This window comes from Camponotus floridanus, unplaced genomic scaffold (assembly GCF_003227725.1).
Source record: "Camponotus floridanus strain SB8 unplaced genomic scaffold, Cflo_v7.5 scaffold144, whole genome shotgun sequence".
In the NCBI taxonomy this organism is placed as follows: Eukaryota; Metazoa; Arthropoda; class Insecta; order Hymenoptera; family Formicidae; genus Camponotus; species Camponotus floridanus.
The window spans coordinates 191,789-212,852 of NW_020229264.1; the positions used below are offsets into that span (position 1 = coordinate 191,789).

General features: G+C 32.5%; 2 protein-coding genes across 2 annotated transcripts; one reads left to right on the plus strand and one right to left on the minus strand.

The window, feature by feature from the left end:
• Window positions 1-429: 429 nt before the first annotated feature.
• Window positions 430-5,786, plus strand: LOC105251131 (cytochrome P450 307a1). Its single transcript, XM_011257681.3, has 3 exons — window positions 430-2,082; window positions 3,845-4,636; window positions 4,820-5,786. The coding sequence occupies exons 1-3, from the start codon at window positions 1,686-1,688 to the stop codon at window positions 5,146-5,148; spliced, it is 1,518 nt and encodes a 505-aa protein (XP_011255983.2). The 5' UTR covers window positions 430-1,685; the 3' UTR covers window positions 5,149-5,786.
• A 2,289-nt stretch (window positions 5,787-8,075) lies between these two features.
• Window positions 8,076-20,185, minus strand: LOC105251128. The gene is made up of 11 exons (XM_011257675.3): window positions 19,917-20,185; window positions 19,098-19,154; window positions 17,556-17,694; window positions 17,135-17,454; window positions 15,979-16,905; window positions 12,489-12,596; window positions 11,853-12,059; window positions 11,126-11,182; window positions 9,827-9,965; window positions 9,401-9,720; window positions 8,076-9,171 (listed from the first exon to the last, which is right to left on the minus strand). Exons 1-11 carry the CDS (start codon window positions 20,112-20,114, stop codon window positions 8,245-8,247), a joined length of 3,399 nt encoding a protein of 1,132 aa, XP_011255977.3. The 5' UTR covers window positions 20,115-20,185; the 3' UTR covers window positions 8,076-8,244.
• Window positions 20,186-21,064: the final 879 nt, after the last annotated feature.

Sequence of the window (21,064 nt, forward strand, 5' to 3'; positions counted from 1 at the left end):
ATATCTACGCTGATAAGCTAAATTAATATGGATGAAAGGAAAAGAAGACATCATTGGAATTGTATATTTCACTTCCGTCTCGTCGAACGAAATGCATTCGCATAGTTGTCTCACAGTTACATAACGCTATTCAACATCCTGCTGAGACAGATTTCGGATTCAAGATCGACCGATTTATTTTTCCCGATGAGAAAAATCGTTCCAGACGTAAACAAAGTCTACCGCCCCAAACAAGCCTGATAACGCATGAAAATTTCAGATATCAAGAAAAAGTTATACAATAAAATATTTCTTTCCTTCTAAAATCAAGATGAAATATAATCAAATATAATTCTTTTAACTCGAAAAATTTCTTTCAACGCGATGATAGAATAATTTATATGATCCCAATGATACGATATAAAATTAATTTATATGCATTGTGTGATTGAGCTTGGATGATATAAAAAAAGCGGCTCCGTGACTCCTCTGTTTCCGGTAAAAATACAGACAGTCACGTATCTGGTTCCTCTTACTTCTCTCTCGATGCATCTTCGATGCACGTCCACCTTCTTGCAATACGACTCGGTTCCCACATACTTATCAAAACGTTCAACCATGACATCATACCAGTCGTATCAGCCGACCGCCTCGTGAAAAACGAAACTTCATTCTCCGTCCACGTACCCCGCGGTGTATCAAAAGCGAATTACCGTCGATCGCCAATTCCCCCCGATCCGGTGAATACATTCGAGTACGTCGAATAATTTCCGTCGAATCGAGTCGAGGCGAGTACGCACACCACCATCTTGGCTGCCAGAAAACTCGATGGCACCTTAAGGAGAGAAGTCGAGGGCAAGAAGTGTCCCTTGCTTTGCCCAGGAGGCCCTACCAAGAGATGATTCTGCTCCCCTCTTCTCTTCCACCCGCCCCTACTACCTATGGGCTGCTCCCTGCTCCCTGCTCCATCATCCGGGGGCCCTTTTCCTCCTCTCTCTTCTCCGACAACCTCGCGATCATCCCTCCGCCGGCGCATCCGCTTCCCTCCAGCTCCCTTCTCCCTCCGCTCTACGGATCCTGCCGCGGGTCCTACCAACCCGCGTAAAGCGAGTATGTCTCTTTTCAGGTTTTCTTGAAATTCGTTTCCGTCGAAGTAAAGGCAGAAGGGTACAGCTCTTGCGTTTTACGAGAGTGTCCATCTCCTCCTCCTCTTTTTCCTCTTCCTCCACTGTCACCTCCTTCTTCTCTTCCTTCTCCTCGCTACCCACTTCGTCTCAACACGAATCCATATGTATGGGGTTGAGGCGTACAGTGCTCGACGCAAATGTGCTGACTACATTACGCCCGGCTATATAAGATAGCCGGGCAACCATCCTATCCCCACAGACCGAGCCAGATCGGCGGACCGTTCACAGACGGACCCACAAGGAGCTTGCGTCCTGATCAATCGACACGTACGATAGCGTTGATATTTTTCTGGGGAAGTAAGCGATAGATTATCCAAGGTTAGAGTCGAAAAATTGTCTCGTCGATATTCAGGAGCAGGCGAACCATCAAGATCCACGTGCGTCTCGATCCAAGAAAAATTTATTTCCAAAGAGATTTTAAATTCGGAAAAACTCATCATTAAGAAGCACTCTTCCGGGTCATCGTAAGAAAGGAAAGCGAGTATTTTTTAGTGGAGAAATTTGTGATTGTGTCCAAGAATGATCTCTATCAGCGCCACGACGTACTTTTTGCTCGTCGTCACCCTTGTGGCTTTGATCTTGATCCTGGTGGATCACATCAAATCGAGAAAGAGGCCAAAGAAGTTGTACGAAGACGAGGAGCCATCTATTCTACTGGATCCCCCGGGACCCAAGCCCTGGCCGATCATCGGTTCTCTTCATATCTTGGGACGCTACGATGTGCCTTACAAGGCTTTTGCTGATCTCGTCAGGATCTACAACAGCCAGGTGATCAAACTTAAGATGGGCTCCCTACCCTGCGTCGTCGTCAATGGACTGGAGAATATCAAGGAAATCCTGATCGCTAAGGGCCATCACTTTGATTCTCGCCCCAACTTTATCAGATATCATCTTCTCTTCGGTAACAAAGAGAATTGTAAGTATTTTATTTTATGTATCTTTTGCGATCAAAAATAATTTCAAATTTATTCTTTATTTCAAAAAGGAATTAAAATTCTAATAATAATATCGATTAATTGTTAGGAAAATAATAATTAAAATTTCGACAGTGTAAATAAAAAAATCGAAAAATAACAAATATATTCTTGAAACAACAAATAACTTTTCCGTCTTTTAATTCTTGCCGAGGAAGCGAAAAATAGCGGGACATGGCCGAGATAATTTTGCGTATAAAAATAATTAAGAGCAACTAGTGGGGTGTCAGTTAAAATTCTCGGATCGCTTGGTCGAAACAGAGATCGATTACGCTCGTGCAACCGCAACGAATCACTCTCTCAGCGCTTTAGGTCACGGTTAGCAGTTCGTGTCGACCGATCGCATCATCAGGGAGATCAGAGAAAATTTCAGCTGATCGTCGTAATTTACCGTTCGCGATTTATCCTTCCGCTGATTGCGCGGATATATTCATCGATATAGCAAGTCCTGACTTGTCAAAGCTTTGTCAGAAGCCCCCGAAAGAGCGCTCTTCATGCTAACGACCTTGCTGCGTGTCGCGCACGAGACACGTGAGCGACTTACGCATATAATCACGCGTACCGTATGCGCTCGATATTTTCGCATATTTCCCTCGCGTCGCGCATTTTCGTTCGTGCCGTCCGCGCCGAAACTCGTGCTAAGGTCAGCGCGAGAAGCGGTACCAAGTGCAGCCGGAAAGGTCACGGTACCACTTTCACGCGTTCCTGGTTTATCCGACAAACAGGATCAAGAGTAATCTATCATCAAAGCGCACTGTCATTGTACATCGCGATCCAAGAAGATCGATTCAACTCTTTGGATCATTCTATTCGTTCATTTCTCTATGATTACATAGCAAATCCATTTATTTTAATATAATCATCTGGCTAGGATCTGTTTGTCGTATATCGCGGATAATAAATTGCTGGTCAATTTCTTGATTTTTTTATATCCCATAATAAATGTTTTAAAAATTTATTTTTTATGATAATCTATTTAAAAATAAAATAAATAAATATATATATATATATATATATATATATATATATATATATATAATAATATTTATATATCTTTCATAATTAAGAAATCAAGGATGTATCAGAAAAATATTAAAAATTAGTCAAGCAAGACATTTTTCGAGATGCCTTAATTCTCTTTGATTCTGATTTAATAATATATGCCGTCGTAATATCGCTCTTCAGATTCTCGGGCGTAAAACCGGGTCACTTCCTGCTGTCGTCCCTCTTCCGTTTCGATTTCATATCGAGCGTATCGGCCGCTATGAGAATCGATGCCGCATAATTGTGCGTTCGCAGTAGAAAGGGAGCATACGTCGACAAATTTTTCTCTTGCAAATCGATGACGTTTTGAAATGAGTCGTTACTCGCAGAAACAAGGTCAAGTTCAACGTCGCCGCTTGATTCGGTAATTTGAGCCGCGATGCGTTCGTGGAATAGGTATGTTCGCTATCATGATGTCCCAACGTCAGCTGTTTCCGTTGCGAGTTGTTATAAATCATCATATAATGAAAAGCGAAACTAGTCGAAGAAACTATACATTATATTAACAAATATATATAATATGTAAATATCTGAAAAGTGATCTCTTTTCTTTTTTTTACATATCTAATGATATATATTTTTACATATTTCCTTCAAACATGTGCAAATATATTTCAACGAGACAGATTGAGATGCATGTACGAATTTCTTCTTCCGCAGCTCTGGCGTTCTGCAACTGGTCGGACGTTCAGAAGACGCGAAGAGAGATGCTGCGAGCGCACACCTTCCCTCGTGCCTTCACCACGCGATTTAACCAACTGAATGGCATCATCGGTGCCGAGGTAGAGCTATTGGTCGATTACCTCAACGGCATTGCCGGTAAAACCCTTCACGCCAAGCCGCTGATCATGCACACATGCGCGAACGTCTTCCTCAAGTACTTTTGCTCGCGTAGCTTCCCCCTCGGCGACGTTCCTTTCCGCGAGATGATCAAGAATTTCGACAAGGTGTTCTACGAGGTGAACCAAGGCTATGCCGCGGACTTTATGCCATTCCTGATGCCGCTGCATCAGAAAAATATGACGAGGATGATCAATTGGACTCACGCAGTCAAGCAATTTATGGAGAAGTATGTCGTCGGAGACCGTCTGGCCAACTGGAAGTCGACTATACCCGAAGAAGATTACGTGGACTGTCTGCTCAATCACATCAAAACTGATGCCGAACCTAAGATGTCCTGGGACATAGCAATGTTCGCGTTGGAGGACATCGTAGGAGGTCACTCGGCTGTCGGCAATCTTCTTGTCAAGATACTCGGATACCTGGTCACTCGACCGCACGTGCAGAGAACAGCGCAGATGGAAATCGACAGCGTCGAGACTCCGGGCAGATTTGTCGGTCTGGAAAATAGGGGAAAGATGCCATACACGGAAGCTATCATCCTCGAGGCCATCAGACTGATCGCCAGTCCGATCGTACCGCACGTGGCTAATCAAGACAGTTCCGTGGCCGGTGAGTAATTTTCTCTCTTCTTTACGATACGTCATTAAATGCCACATAGCTTATATCGCCTCTTTCAAAATCGTGATAAAATTTATCGATCATTAGCTTTATATCGATGAATATTTGCGACAAATGTATGAATTGTCTGAAATTCTGCGAATTTTATTAAGTTCATTTAATTCCTTATTACAGGTTACAAGATTGAGAAGGATACATTTATTTTCCTGAACAACTATGATCTAAATATGTCGGAGGAACTGTGGACATCTCCTAAGGAGTTCATGCCAGAGAGATTCGTGCAGAATGGTAAACTCTTGAAACCGGAGCACTTCCTACCGTTCGGCGGAGGTCGGAGATCTTGCATGGGCTACAAAATGGTTCAGTACATCAGCTTCTCAACAATAGCCACTTTGTTGAAGAATTTCAACATAGTGCCGGTAGAGAAGGAGAATTATAAGATTCCTATCGGCAATCTGGCGCTTCCAGAAAAGAGTTTCAACTTCCACTTCAAGAGACGGTAGAGTGGGCAGAGGGAAAAGCGAATCTGGTCGAGTCGATGAAATCGGAATGCGGTTTCGATTTCTCGTCGAATAATCGAAAATAAGATTCGACACTTGTCGACTCGATCACGAGCTGGGCTTCCAAAAACTTCGCCGCCGATCACATCAACGATAAATCGAATGCTTAAATCGAAGATTCAAAAGACGACATTCGATATCGTCAAACGCTTGATAGAGGCCTGACGTAAGCGTTTCATGCGTTTCGGCGGAGTTTTTATGAAATATTGCGAAGACCCAGCAGCTAAAAAGAGGCTTTTGATTTGAACGAAGCTTTACTGATGTTAGGGATATGGGAATACGTTAGGTTCGGGAACGAATAAAAGATATTCGATTTCCGTCGACAGAGCTTTACTGACATTACTAGATCGTTAAGATAGCTAATTGGATCGCTCCTCGACTCATGTTTTAGGCGCAAAAATGCACGGAGCTCAGTTTCGATCTTTTTTAATTATCTTACTAAAATTAAATCTTTATTATCTTAATTATTTTGTATTATATTAATTATCTTATATTTTATAGGATCTGGATTTAAATGGGAGTTATACGATTTGATTTATTTTGAAAAGTATTGTAGATAAGTAGATAGATAATTGATTTAAGCGAACAATTTAATGTCAATTCTCTCTTTCTTTCTCTCTCTTTCTCTCAAATTTGAAATTTTAATGTCGTGTGCTAATTTATATTAAGAGATCTTTAATTTCTCAGTTGATTAAAGATTGCAGTGATGAATTGTCGTAAAAAAAGCTATCAAATTTACGATATTCTCTGATATGATATTCAAATGATATGATATTCAAATGATAAGTGATCATTAAGTTTCGATCATGAACGAAAATTGTTTTAGAGAGAGCATCATGCCTCGTTTATTATTTAGCGAATGCTCATTAAAATAAGATCTCTTTCGTTCTTACACATATATTAACAAAAGGGATATCACAACAGAGAGAGTGTTAGGGCTAAAGTCCGGACGATTCATGCATATATATAACTTCGGTTTAATATTTAAAGATAATCGAAGAAGAAGAAGACTGAACACATTAGCACCTTCGAGTTTAAACGTGTATCAAGTGGCATTTATCTCTGGAGGAATGCGCAGTTTTGTTACATGCTTTAAAATGTATTCGCAACAATGAGTTTTGCGGGGGATTTCAGCTTTGCACTTTTCAACTCGAAAACTTAAGATTTTATTTTTATTTTCACGATAGGGAAGCGCGAATTTTATATTATTCACGCACGTAAATTTGCGTAGTACAATTCGCTCTAGTTTCTTCTTCTTCTTGTAGCGTTATTAAATTAAAACACGCGCATGTACTTCCCTATCTTCGTTATATATCGTCGCTTAAAAATCTCGTGACGTAAAAAAATAGATGCGAAAATAGGAGGATGCGAAATAATTTCATTTTAGGGGCATATGAGCAGACAGGAGAGAAAAGTAAGCGATCGCGTTGAGAAATAAAATTGCAAAGACACAGCGGTGTTTTCTCGAAATGTTCGAAAATTCTTGGTTTTTGACAGATAATATTTCTCTTCCTGTACTACCTCGCAGGTAATAATTTATTTTGATTATTGTACATCTATTAGATATATTTACGCGTTAATTATTATTACATATTACAATTATTCTATATATTATTATTATTATATATTATATATTATATTATATATTATATCATTTACTATATTATTATTATCATCTTTTATTATTGTCAGTAATCATGATAATCATCTCGTCTTGTTTCTCCATCGAGTCCCATTTATACTTCACGCTGCACAAATTGTATATTTTGTGTTTGTTATTTAATTATCATGATTGTTACACAATTTGTTAATTTATTATTTAAGATTTTAATAATAAAATACGAGAGACATTTATATATGTACATATGTAATACGTATGTATTTTCATCGTCATATGTATAATACATTTTTAAAATATAGCTACATAAATTTGTAAATTTGTGATTATGAATTAATTTAATCGATAAACTTCTGGAGAACTTTAAAATAAATTTTGAAGTTCTACAAAATTCCTTGATTTTCCGCAAAATAATTTGTATGAAATAAAGTAGAGACATAACTTATAAAAGATATTTGTTAGAAAAATGATATTATCGAATCGCGAAGTAAAATCAACCGCAACATCAAAAAGCTCTTTAATGTTGAATATGTAAATAATATTACACGCAAATATTTTTATATTTATTATCGATTAACATTTGATTTTTATCACTGCGTCAATCTGTCTATCCGAATTTTATCGCGGTAAGAATAAATTCAATTTAACTTACATTTATTGATATAAGGATGATTAACGGAAACAGATAAAATATTGATATTAAATTGTAATTTATTTTTCTCATTCATAAATATTCTTAATCTTTTAGCGGACCGCCATATCTAAAGCTTCTTTTCTGACTACTTCTTTCGATAATTCAACAACCTTCTTCTTGGAGAACATATCCTCGATCTCGCGCAGAGTTTTTCCTTTTGTCTCAGGTAAGAATAAAAAGATTTGTAATATTGTTTATGTCATCATTCTGAAAACTCTTATTTTAGTGACAAATGTTCTCTCTTTCATAATACATATCACTTTTAAGTTTACATAATTTGCGATTACATTTTGCATATGAAATTATATATTTTCGATATATAATACTTATATATATAATGTTTACGTTTTCATTTTGAAAATTTTAGATGACAAGATCATTTGAATTTTTTCTTTGTTAACACCATATATTTTCTAATTTTTAAATTCTTTATCATTCTTTATTAAATATAATTAGTATATCAAATATTAACATACTAAAAAGAATATTAAGAAGAGATATCATATATATACATATGTGTCAAATAAATAGTCATTTTATTATTCAATTATACTATTATAATCATTGCAACTCGAAACATCATAAAACGATGTGACATTTATTTCATCAATCACACAACATTGCGTGGTTTGATCTCATCTTCCTTTACATATTTAATAGTAATATTAATTCGTGATTTATTTCTCTCATTCATAAATATTCTTAATTTCTTAGCGGACCACATCTACTATAGAACTTCTTCTCCGATTACTTCTTCCGCCGGTATTTCAAAAATCTTCTTCTTGGAGAACATATCCTCAATCTCCCGCAGAGTCTTCCCTCTTGTTTCGGGTAAAAATAAAAAGATGAATATTACGCCGATTAAAGAGATAATTGCGAAGAAGAGAAATACGCCTTGCATGCTCATCAATGTCAACATATCCGGATATATCTTAATGGTTATTGCGCTGAGGAGATAACTTATAGCGACCGACAGACCGGACAGTACATCCTTGACCTTAGATGGAAATATTTCGCCTACCATGATATACGGTATTATCAGATAGCCCAGAGTGCTGGTGAAAACGTATAACATCATACATACTACTGGGATTATCCCGTTATCCGATATGACAGTTCCGTTTTCGATCAGGAAGAGATAGAGCGACAAACCACTCATGGAAATTGTCATCCCAATACCGGAAACCATCGATGGAATTCTTCGACCATATTTTCGGGACACGCCGGCTGTTAGAAGACTGGCTATGAGACGTGCGACACCTGTCAGGATAGCGCCGATGTAAGGATCTACCCGGATTCCAGATTTATCCATAATCTCGACGGCGTTATATATGACAACGAAGATTCCGGAGAATTGTTGAAAAAAGAAGTAGCTGATCATAATGACAAATGGCACTAAGGAACTCCTCTTTATCAGATATTTTAGCAGATTCTGATTTTTCTTCTGTGGCCGCGGCTTCAGTTCGAGTAGAACTTCTGCTGGAGCCGGTTGGTCCTTTGGTATTCCGCGGAACTTTTTCATGATCTCCAGCGCTTCTTCGGATCGATTCTGATCCCGCAGCCATAGTGGTGACTCGGATACCACTAGCAAAATCAGAACAATCGCCACTACTGGGAATAGAGCGCACATCAAAGCTATTAGTCGCCAATTGTCCTTTAAGGAAAAAAATGGAGTTATAAGAATTATATGCATCATCATTCGTATTATATATCATACGACAATAATTATGTAACTATAATGATAGCATTTTATTTGCGAAATTTTTAAACAAATCCTAAGGTTCAACCTTGAGATAAGAGTTAATTATTGTTTCTTAATAAATTATGACAACAGAAAAATATGAGATTGGTTAAATACAATTCATGAATTAATTCACGTTTACCTTGAAAATATATCCAAAGATGTAAACGATGAGAACAGCGATATTGTCGGAAATGTTGATCCACGCGGCCATGGTGCCTCGCCATTTTGATTCCGCTATTTCCGTCACATATAGAGTCGCCGCGATCACTGACATGCCCGTAGATATACCGGTAATTATTCTCCCTATCAGAATTTGCTCGTAACTATTTGACATGTAAATCGTCACCCAACCCGTGAGTGAGATTAACGATGTCACGAACATGCCGATCTTCCTTCCTCGACTTATCACGAAGCTCGAAATTAAGGAACCAAAAGGTATACTTAACGCAGATGCAGTAGCTGCGGCAGATTAATTCTTAGTAAATAATGAAAAGGATGATACTAATTTTTCTTTTTGATAATCGAAAGTCGTAAAGAACCTTTCGACAAATTTTATATCACTGACCGATCCAGTTTGTCTGAACAGCGTCAAGTTGTAAATCATCGGTTTTTGGAGTTATCATCACGGGTTCCGCCACGGCATTATAACCAAAACTCACCATTGTACCTATTTCAACAACATTGGCACATAAGCTCATTAATATCTGCAAAAGAAACATTGCGAATCAAACAAAAGTATCGAACGCACATATGTTAATAAATCTATTTATTTTTCTGTTAAAACCAAACGTTGGAAAGAATGCCTTGTTGGAAAAAAAAGAAATAAATAAGTTTGATAAAATATTTTCTAACATAATATTATTTTTCTTTATAATATTTTCTTTTAATAAAATAAAGAAATTCTAGTTCTCTTATATTTTTTTTTTCGAAAGTAATTTTAACGAATAATAAGATTTTTGCAATAAATTACATGGACATTTTGTTCTTTTTCTAATGTTTTCTAATCATATTCTATCAGAAGATAAATACAGTGTTATGTTGTTACGCAAATAATATTAGAAGCCAATAATTAAACTTTAAAATTTCGTAATAAAAAATCATAGAGTTTTATTCAACTCGAAGCACAAAATGTGTTGTATTTATAGCGCTTCATAAAAATTTTAAAGATATTAAGATGTTTGTCAGAAAAAAAATACCTTGTAACATCGATAGAGGGTATCTTATCATTACTGTGCAATGACTGAGATTCGAAATTTTTTGAGAAATCAAGGATAAACCATATGTATACATATGTAAATAATTGCCTTTTTTTGTTGTTCAAAATTCCCAAATTTTTGTACGAAAAACTGCAATAGTAGCTTAACTAAAACTTTTCGAAAATTATTTTGTTTGATAAAATGGGAAAACATACATCGCTTAAGCTTATATCATAAGAAATGCAAATACGGATTAATATATCATAGTGCAAATAATAATTGCAGCGAATATTTTTTTTTATAAAGTTGAGATATTTGTTAACATATTAATATTAAATTTATTAATTACTTATTAAAATAAGTATCACGTTTGAAACACTAGTATTTTACTTTAATAAATATAATATTAGTATTTCAATTACACTGATTTTAATATTTTTTATTATAAAATTGTTTAATTTCACGGTCACCGCATTTAATAAATTAAAGATTAATAATTAATTATTAAATTTAATTTGTATATATAATAATTGATAAGTGATATTATAATCTGTCATTATGAAGTAATACTTTAAATCTTTATCTTTGCTTTTTAAGGTAAATGTAATTAAAAAAAATTGTAATGTAATATTATTTTCAAAAAATATAAGAAAAATTTTAATATATACTTGATAAATTACTCCATTTCGTTTCCATTTTTTCTCTTTGGCAATGTTGGATTCTATCTGTAAAAAGACAAAATTAATAAAGTTTGTAGATAATCATTTGCGTTTCCATATCACATTATTTAAAATTTTTGTAGTATTCTTTTGTAATCATAAAATCTATAATCTATATATTAAATTTTAAGATAAATAGAAAACTATGAAACAATATTCTAACAATATCCAAATGTAATAGCTGAATAAACATATTTTTACTCGGTAGGAGTATGCGTATCGTACGCATTTATCAGCTCATACTATAAAGCCTACCTAAATTGTTTGATAATGGTCAATGAAATTTACTGAACTCTGAAGCGTATTATCGTAATGCAAATAATGCAATAACATCTTTCAAAAATAAATATCTTTTAAAAATTAATTAAAAAATAGAAAGGGAATTACAGAAAGAGATTTACAGAAAGTAAAAGAGACGAATGCTTGGTGATTTCTGAAAGAAAAATTGGATAATGAAAAATAATGTAAATACTTTTGAAAAAACGAAGATCATTTTTCTCTAATTCTCGAAAAAAATAATGTATCCATTGTATAGCAAGAAATTTTTTTAACAATAATCGAGAAACTGAAGAAAAAGATAAAGAACACTAAAATTCTAACACCAGAAATAACTTGGTAATTTATTTGTGACATCAAAATCCAGACTTATTGTACTTGATCGGAAATATATACGTACCTTGTGTGTAATCTTGTTTACATGTCTACATGTCGACATGTGTTCATTTATAATGTTAACATCCATTTGTTCATTCATGATATTATTAACGTTCATTAACTCATTAGCGTTATTAATGGCAGTTTGTCTATTTGCATCATTAATATCAGTTAATATTCGTCTACTTGCGTTATTAATATCTATTACATTCGTCATGATAGTCTCCTCCTTCAATGCATTTGTTTTTCGATTATTAATCAATCGAGTGATACAATAATAATTTTAATTAGATTAATATGACAATAATTTATGTAGTAATATTTTCTCAGCTGTTGAGCAAAAGAATATGATTTATGATTTTAGAAACATCAATCCTTTTTCACCCTTCACAAAAACCACTTCCTTTTCGCACTTTCTTTCACGTTTCACAATTTTACATCTGTTTATAATCCTTAATATTCAATAACTAACTCGATGCTATATTACACAGTACTTTCTCTCTTAACATTCATGACTACTGCTTGTAAATAAAGGCGAGCAAATATCGTCCTACTCGCGCTCGATCTCGACAGTCTTTGTCATGTAACTCAGTCGGATTCACAAGGATAGAATGGGGATGAGATAAAGACTATCTGTTATGACGAGAATCAAGATTACCTTTCGATAATATTGGGACTCGGACAAATCGGGATTTTGATTCCTGGCGATTCCCGAAATCAAGACGATCCAGTATGTTGCACAGCAATAGATAGGGAAGACTCTTTCCTATTTTAAAAATAGATCGAGGAGTCCGTAAAATATAATATCGATCGTCTTCTAGCGAAGAAATATTTCTCTTAGTAGAGTAGTTACATCAATAAATTCACGAACTGTTCGATTAGCGTGCGATATATAAACCGTGACCAGTGTTGACTGGAAACTCGTTATTGAATTTTATTGAAAATGACGCAGACATTTCACTTATCCCCGACAGCTTGTTTTCATTCCGAGATCATTCGTGTCGTGAATGACAATTTACCATATCGTGGCTGAACATTTGTAAATATCAAATATATATACAAAGTTTTATTTTTATATTAAAAAATAATTATGTAAAAAAAATAGATGATAATTATACAATTGTGCGTAATGTTTCATGAGACACAGTAATTGTTTTAATCCTTTCGTTGAGATAAAGTCTAATGCAAAGCGTGCTTGATAGACGGCACATATTTAGCCGTGATCGCTATAAATGGCGAAACTTTTCGCGTATCAGTTAGAAGTATGAAGATATTTGAAGAATGATAATATAAATACTGAGTATATCTAAAGAGGCGCCAATAGCACCAGATGATAAGGACTTGAACGACTTAAGATGCGAACAGTATAAAATTACCAAAATTTCAAAATGCCTAAAAGGCTTCTATAGCAGCGAAAGGATTAATAATGACTTTAGTGGAAAGAAATGCATAATAAATATTTATCGTCACATTTCAAGATTGTTCTGATTTATTTATAAAAAAAAAGAAGGAAGATATAAACCAATTATTATGTATAAAAACAAGAGAACAATTGCGATAAGCATAAAATAACAATATATTGTCTAAATTCAAAACTTTTTTTCATAACTCTATTTTTTCACGCTAATATACATTTATGTATTGTGAATTAAATCTGAGATATTAATTGTTCTAAAATTAGACGAATTATTTAAATACTATTATGTTAATGATTATGTAAATATAATTAAATAAATTGTAAGATTAAAAGGATCGTATTAAATTTGCGGAAATATTTTATTATACACAAAAATATTTTATATACACAAAAGTTCTTGTAATAAATTTTCAAAATATATTGTAGCGAGATTATATACAGGATGATCATTGAAAATGTGTTGAAAGTAAATGATTATAATTTTGCAATAAGTAGGATGAATAATAAATATAGAAGAAACTTGTCAATTTTATTGCCATGCCTATATGACAAAAATATATAATATTTTAATAATTTAAATAACATCATAAAAAGGGGACCGACAATTGCTCGCGCGTAAACTAATATAATGTTTTCAAAGTGTCTATCGGAATCGGCACGGAATTTCTCCCTTAAAATTCATAACCTGAGAAGCTTTACGAATCGAGAAATTTGGATTTTCTTCGAAATATTCTCTGACTTCATTAATTTTAACGGTACAAGATGATCCGGGTAAATCGTGTCTACGATTATTCAAAGTGACATACATTTGAAAATTATCAATAATCCTGCGAAAAAATATTGAAAAATAAATAAAATTTTAGATTATCAGCATAACGTGTAAAATAGATAAGATAATAACACGATTTTAAAGAGAAAACGTATCTTCTATTGTGAGTATAGTTTCGCTTGAAACTTTTTTAGATCCATATTTACTATCCACGATACGTCTCAGTATATATTTTGCCTCTACTGAAGAAACACTCCATAAGAGACACTTTTTCGTCAAAGTTTAGCGCATTTATACTCATAAACTGGCTTCTACAACGGCTCAAATGAAATTTGCGTGTCTCAGATGTTGGACACTAGTGTGTTAAATGATCGAAAACAAGAAGAAAAGATAAAATCGTTTACTTTCAACACAATGGTGATCCTGTATATGGGATATATTTGTGAATTCTTTCTCCAATGGCCCTAGTGGACTAATCGGACATTCAGAAAACTCGAAGAGAGATTCTATATAGAATGCACAGAATGTGTATATCTACATATGAAATTATCATCAAATGTGTAACACATTTTTAACATTTTTAATAGCTTATATGAATTTGTAAATTTGATTATGAATTGAATTTAATCGACAAACTGAAGGAACTTTAGAATTGACAAATGTTAAGGTTTTACAAAAAAAAAATCGATCATTTGCAAAATAATCTGTACAATCTAAAGTAGGTATATAACTTAATAAAAATGGTTATAATACAAAAGACATTCTTTATAAAATGATATAAATGATGATTCAATATAAATGGAGATTCTAATTGCGAAGTAAATTCAATTACAGAAAGCTCTTTAATGTTGAATATATAAATAATGTTGCGAATCGGTTAACATTCCATTTTTATCACTGCTTTAATGCTGTCTTGCCCGGGTTTTACCGTGGAAAGAATAAATCAATTTAACATACATTTATTGACATAAGGAATTAATGGAAAGAAAATATTGCGACCTATCTATAACACTTATATTAGGTACTATATTCATGTTTTATTTCAATGTTATTTCATAATAATTTCAATTAAATAGTATTGCAATGTACCATAACGAAAATAAATCTTATATAGATTTTACGTATTACACGTCTTACATAAGTTTTATACATTTCTAATATAGTGCATGTATTGTATAATATCATCAGCAATAAAGATAGCACATTAATCTGTATTTTCACGATGAGATATATTTACAATACAATGATATTATGGAACTTTAGGCTTTATTTCTCGAAAATTTAACTTTGCTTAAAATATTAAACAGTAAATAGTAGATTTTAATAAAATAATCTGATATGTGTGTCATCTTATCTTTCTCGAGATTACATACATCTTTTTTATCAGAATTCCAAGCTAGTACAAATATAATCTCTATTCACTCATTTTGCATATGAATCTAAGATTTGTAATACTGTTTACGTTATTATTCTGAAAACTCTTATTTCGATGACACAAGTTCTTTCTTCCGTATCACACATTACTTTTAAGTTTACATAGTTTGCGGGCACATTTTCCATTATGAAGATATAATTTTCGATATATAATGCTGTTTATGTTTTTATTTTGAAAAATTTTATTCAGATGATAAGATAATTTTTTCTTTGTAAACGTTGATTTATATTTATCTATATTTTCTACTTTTTAATTCTTTATAAAATATATAACATAATAAAAAATCTAGTAAGAAGAGATTTCATATTTCAAATAATTAATGTATCATCACATTACTTTAATTATATTGCCAGAATCATTGCATCTCGAATCTTAAAACGATGTGACATTTATTTCATGAATAGGACAACATTACGCGATTTGATCTCTTTCCCGTAATACTAATATAATAATCTGTGTATAATAATCTGTGTAATATAATAATCTATAATTTATTTCTTTCATTCATAAATATTCTTAATTTCTTATAAGGTTGTGTTTGAAGCTTTTTCTCCTTCCGTCGGTAATTCAAGAACCTTTTTCTTGGAGTACATATCCTCCATCTCGCGTAGAGTTTTTCCTTTTGTCTCGGGTAGAAATAAAAAGATGAATATCACACCGGATAAAGAGATAATTGCGAAGAAGAGAAATAAACCTTGCATACTCATCAGTCTCAACATGTCTGGATACGTCTTAATAGTTATTGCACTAAAGATATAACCTATAGCAATCGACAAACCGGACAATACGTCCTTGACTTTGGATGGATATATTTCGCCCACCATGACGAACGGTATCACCATATAACCCAGAGTGCAGCTGAAGACGAATAACATCATACATGCTACTGGGATTATCCCGTTATCTGATATTACAGTTCCGTTTTCGATCAGGAAGAGATAGAGCGACAAGCCGCCCATAAAAATTGTCATTCCGATACCGGAAATAATCGACGGGAATCGTCGACCAAATTTTTGGGACAAACCGGCCACTACGAGAGTGGCTATGAAACGTGCGACACCTATTAGTATGGCGCCGATGTAAGGATCTATTTGGATTCCAGATTTATCCATAATTTCAACGGCGTTATATACGACAACATAGATTCCAGAGAATTGTTGGAAAAAGAAGTAGCTGACTATTATGATGAATGGCAGCAGGGAATTTCTCTTTATCAGGTATTTTAGCAGATTCTGATTTTTCTTCTGTGGCCGCGGCTTCAGTTCAAGTAGAACTTCTGCTGGAGCCGGTTGGTCCTTTGGTATTCCGCGGAACTTTTTCATGATCTCCAGCGCTTCCTCGGCTCGATTTTTATCCCGTAGCCATAGTGGTGACTCGGGTATCACTAACAAAATTAAAACAATTGCCACCGCTGAGAATAGACCACACATCATGGCTACTAGTCGCCAGTTATCCTTTAAGAGAAAAAATGGAGTTATAAGGGTTATGCAGGTTATAAGGGGATGCATCATTATTCGTATAACAATAATTATATAACTATAATGATAACATTTAATTTACGGAATTTTTAAACAAGCTTTAATTTTTAAGCTTGTTTATATAAGAGTTAATTATTATTTTCTAGTAAATCATGACATCAAAGAAATACGAGATCGATTAAATACAATTCGTGAACAAGTTTACCTTGAAAATATATCCAAAGATGTAAACGATGAGAATAGCGAAATTGCCAGATATGCTTATCGACGAGAGCATCGCGTGTCGCCACTTTGTTTCCGCTATTTCCGCCACATATAGTGTCGTCGAAATGACTGACAAGCCCACAGATATACCAGTAATTATTCTCCCTATCAGAATTTGCTCGTAACTGTTCGATGTGCAAATCGTCACCCAACCCGTCAGTGAGACTAACGATGTCACGAATAATCCGATCTTCCTTCCTCGACTTAACGCGAGGCTCGAAATTAAGGAACCAAAAGGTATACTTATCGCAGATGCGGTAGCTGTAACATATTTATTTTTAGTAAAGAAGATTAATAAATTTCTCTTTTCTATAATTGAAAGTAATTGTAAAGAATTTTTCGACAAATTTTATATCACTGACCCATCCAGTTTGCCTGAACAGCATCAAGTTGTAAATCGTCGGTTTTTGGAGCTGTCATCGCAGGTTCCGCCACGGCACTGTAAGCAACAGTCATCGTTGGTGCCATTATAACAATAGCGGCACATATGTTTATTAATGTCTGCAAAAGAAACATTGCGAATCAAATGAAAGTATCAAATACACATATATTAATAAATCTATTTATTTTTCTGTTAAAAATAAACGTTGGAAAAAGTGACCTAGTGGAAAAAAATAAATAAATTAATTGATTTTAAATTATTTTTTAACATAATATTGTTTTTTTATAATATTTTCTGTTAATAAAATAAAGAAATTCTAGCCCTCTTATATTTTTTATTAATTTTTTTTTAAAGTAATTTTAACGAATTAATGATACGTTTACAATAAATTACATGGACATTTCGTTTTTTTTCTAATTTTTTGTAATCCTATTTTATCAGAATATAGATACAGTGTTACGCTGTTACGCAAATAATATGAGAAGCCAGTAATTAAATTTTTAAATTTCGCAATAAAAAATCATAAAGTCTTATTCACCTCGAAGCGCAAAATGCAATATATTATGCGCGATAGCGCATCATACAAATTGTAAAGATATTAAGATGACTTAAGAGAAAATACCTTGTAATATATATAGAGCATATCTTATCATTACTGTGCAATGATGTTCGAAATTTTTTGAGATATCATAGATAAATTATATATATATATATATATATATATATATATATATATATATATATATATATATAATTGCATTTCCTTGTTACTTAAAAATCCTACATTTTTAAATAAAAAGCTACCATATTAGCTTATCAAATACTTTTCGAAAATCATATGGTTGACATAAAATAAGCAAAAATATATTGCTTAAACCTAAGTCGTAAGAAATGCTAAATATATATATAGTGGTACTACGGATAAATATATATATAGTGCAAATAAAAATTGCAGCGAGTACTTTTTTTTGACAAAGTTGAGATATTTGTTAATGTACATATGTATATATATATATATATATATATATATATATATATATATATAACGACATGTGAGACTATTGTAATGATATATTATACTATTCTTTCAAAAATTAAGATAATTTTAATATTCTTTATGATAAAATTGTTTACATTGACGACCGTCGCATTTAAAAGATTCAATATTAATAATTAATTAATAAATTTAATTCATTAATTAATTAAAAATTTTATTAATATTTAAATTTATTAATAATTAGTTAGTAAATTTAATATTATTAGCTAATTTCTATAGAGATTATCTAATTTTTATATAGGTTAAATAGTACTTTTCATCAGCGATGTGCTTTAGATACTAGTTATTATGTCATCTATGCTTACGTGTATTAATTTGTATAAATAATTGATAAATGATATTATAATTTGTAATTATGACATAATAAATTAAATCTTTATCTTTGCTTTTTAAAGGAAGTACATTTAAAAAAAATATAATGTCATATTATTTTCAAAAACATATAAGAAAAGCTTTAATATATACTTGATAAACGAGTCCATTTCGTTTCCATTTTTTCTCTTCGACAATGTTGGATTCCATCTGTAAAAAGACAAGATTAATAGAGTTTATAGGTCATCATTTCCATATCACACTTATTAAAATTTGTGTAACATTCCTTTGTCACGAAATGTATGATGTATGTATTTAATCTTAAGATTAATAGAAAATTGTCAAACAATATTCTAGCAATATCCAAATGTAATACATAACTGAATAAATTTATGTTTGGTAAGAGCATGCGTAATCGCAACGCGTATCTTATACTATAATGCCTACCTACATTGTTCGATAACGAATGAAATGAAAATCAATGATATTTGCTAAACTCTGAAGTGTTATTGCAATGCGAACAATGCAACAACATTTTTCGAAAATAAATGTCTTTTAAATTTAATTGGAAATAGAAAGAGAATCATAGAAAGAGATATACAATAAAGTACAAAAGCGACGAATATCCGATGATTTCTGAACGGAAAAGTATATAATGAAAAATAATGTAAATAATTTATAATTTTTTAAATATTGTAAATATTTTATAATTTTTAATTTATAATTTATAATTATAATTTTGGAAAAACGAAGAACATTTTTCTCTAATTTTTGAAAAAATTATATATCATTTGCATATCAAGAAATTTTTTAACAATAAAATCAAAAGAATCGAGAAAAATTACTTGAGAAAATAAAGAAAAACGCAGAGAGCATTAAACTTCAAACATAAGAAATAACTTCTAAAAAATTGTAATTTAATTGTGACATTAAAATCCAGACCTATTGCATTTGATATAAATAAATACGTACTTTATGTGTAATCTTGTCTACATGTCTACATGTCGACATGTGTTCACTTATATTGCTAACGTCCATTTGTTTATTTACGATATTATTCTTAATGTTCGTTAACTTATTATCGTTATAAATGGCAGTTTGTTTATTTGCATCACTAGTATCAAATAATATTCGTCCACCTACATTATTAATGTCCATTACATTCGTCATGATAATCTTCTCCTTTTAACTTGTTTCTCGATTAATAATCAATTAAATAATATAAGAATAATTTTAATTAATCGAATAATATGATAATAATTAATGCAGCAATATTTTTTCAGCTGTCGAACAAAAGAATATGATTTATAATTTTAAAAACATTAATCCCTTTTCATATTTCACAAAAATCACTTCTCTTCTCGCACTTTCTTCCACGGCACAGAATTTTACATATGTTTATAATTCATAATTATATTCATATTTGATAATTAGCTCGATATTATATTACAAAGTGCTTTAAGTCTCATCAACATTTATGGACTGGTTGTATATATACTGACGTAAAGGATACGAAAGAGTTTTGTGAATAATTGTACAATCTACTCGCGCGAGATTGTCTACCTTTGATTTTATCTTTATTTGACAATAACAAATATATGTAATTTATTGTCTTATTAACTGCAAATTCAGGCATTTCAACTCATGTGTTTTCAAGTCTCACAAGTACATCTCTGAATTTCAGAAAAGGCGCGCTAAATATTTGTTTTTCAGTTCGAGCGATTTTTTCTCGTTGTAATAAGCACAGGGTATTTTGAAAATAGATCCATACATCATAATCGATCTTCTTCGAGGGAATATTTCTCTTTCTAGTAGACAAATAACTTCACGAGCTACTCAATCGTGCGATGTGTAGGCCGCGAGCAGTGGGAACTTTTTATCGATTGAAAATGACTCAGGGATTTCATTTAGTGTATCCTCAACTGTTTTTTTCCATTCCAAGATCATTCATATCGCGAATGATAATTTACCATATCGTGGCTGAACATTTGCAAATATCAAAGTTTTATTTTTAAAACAGATACTTGTGTAAAAAAAAACAATAAATGATAATTGTATAATTGTGTATATTGCTTCATGAGACACAGTAATTGCTTTAATCCTTTCGTTGCGGCGAAGCC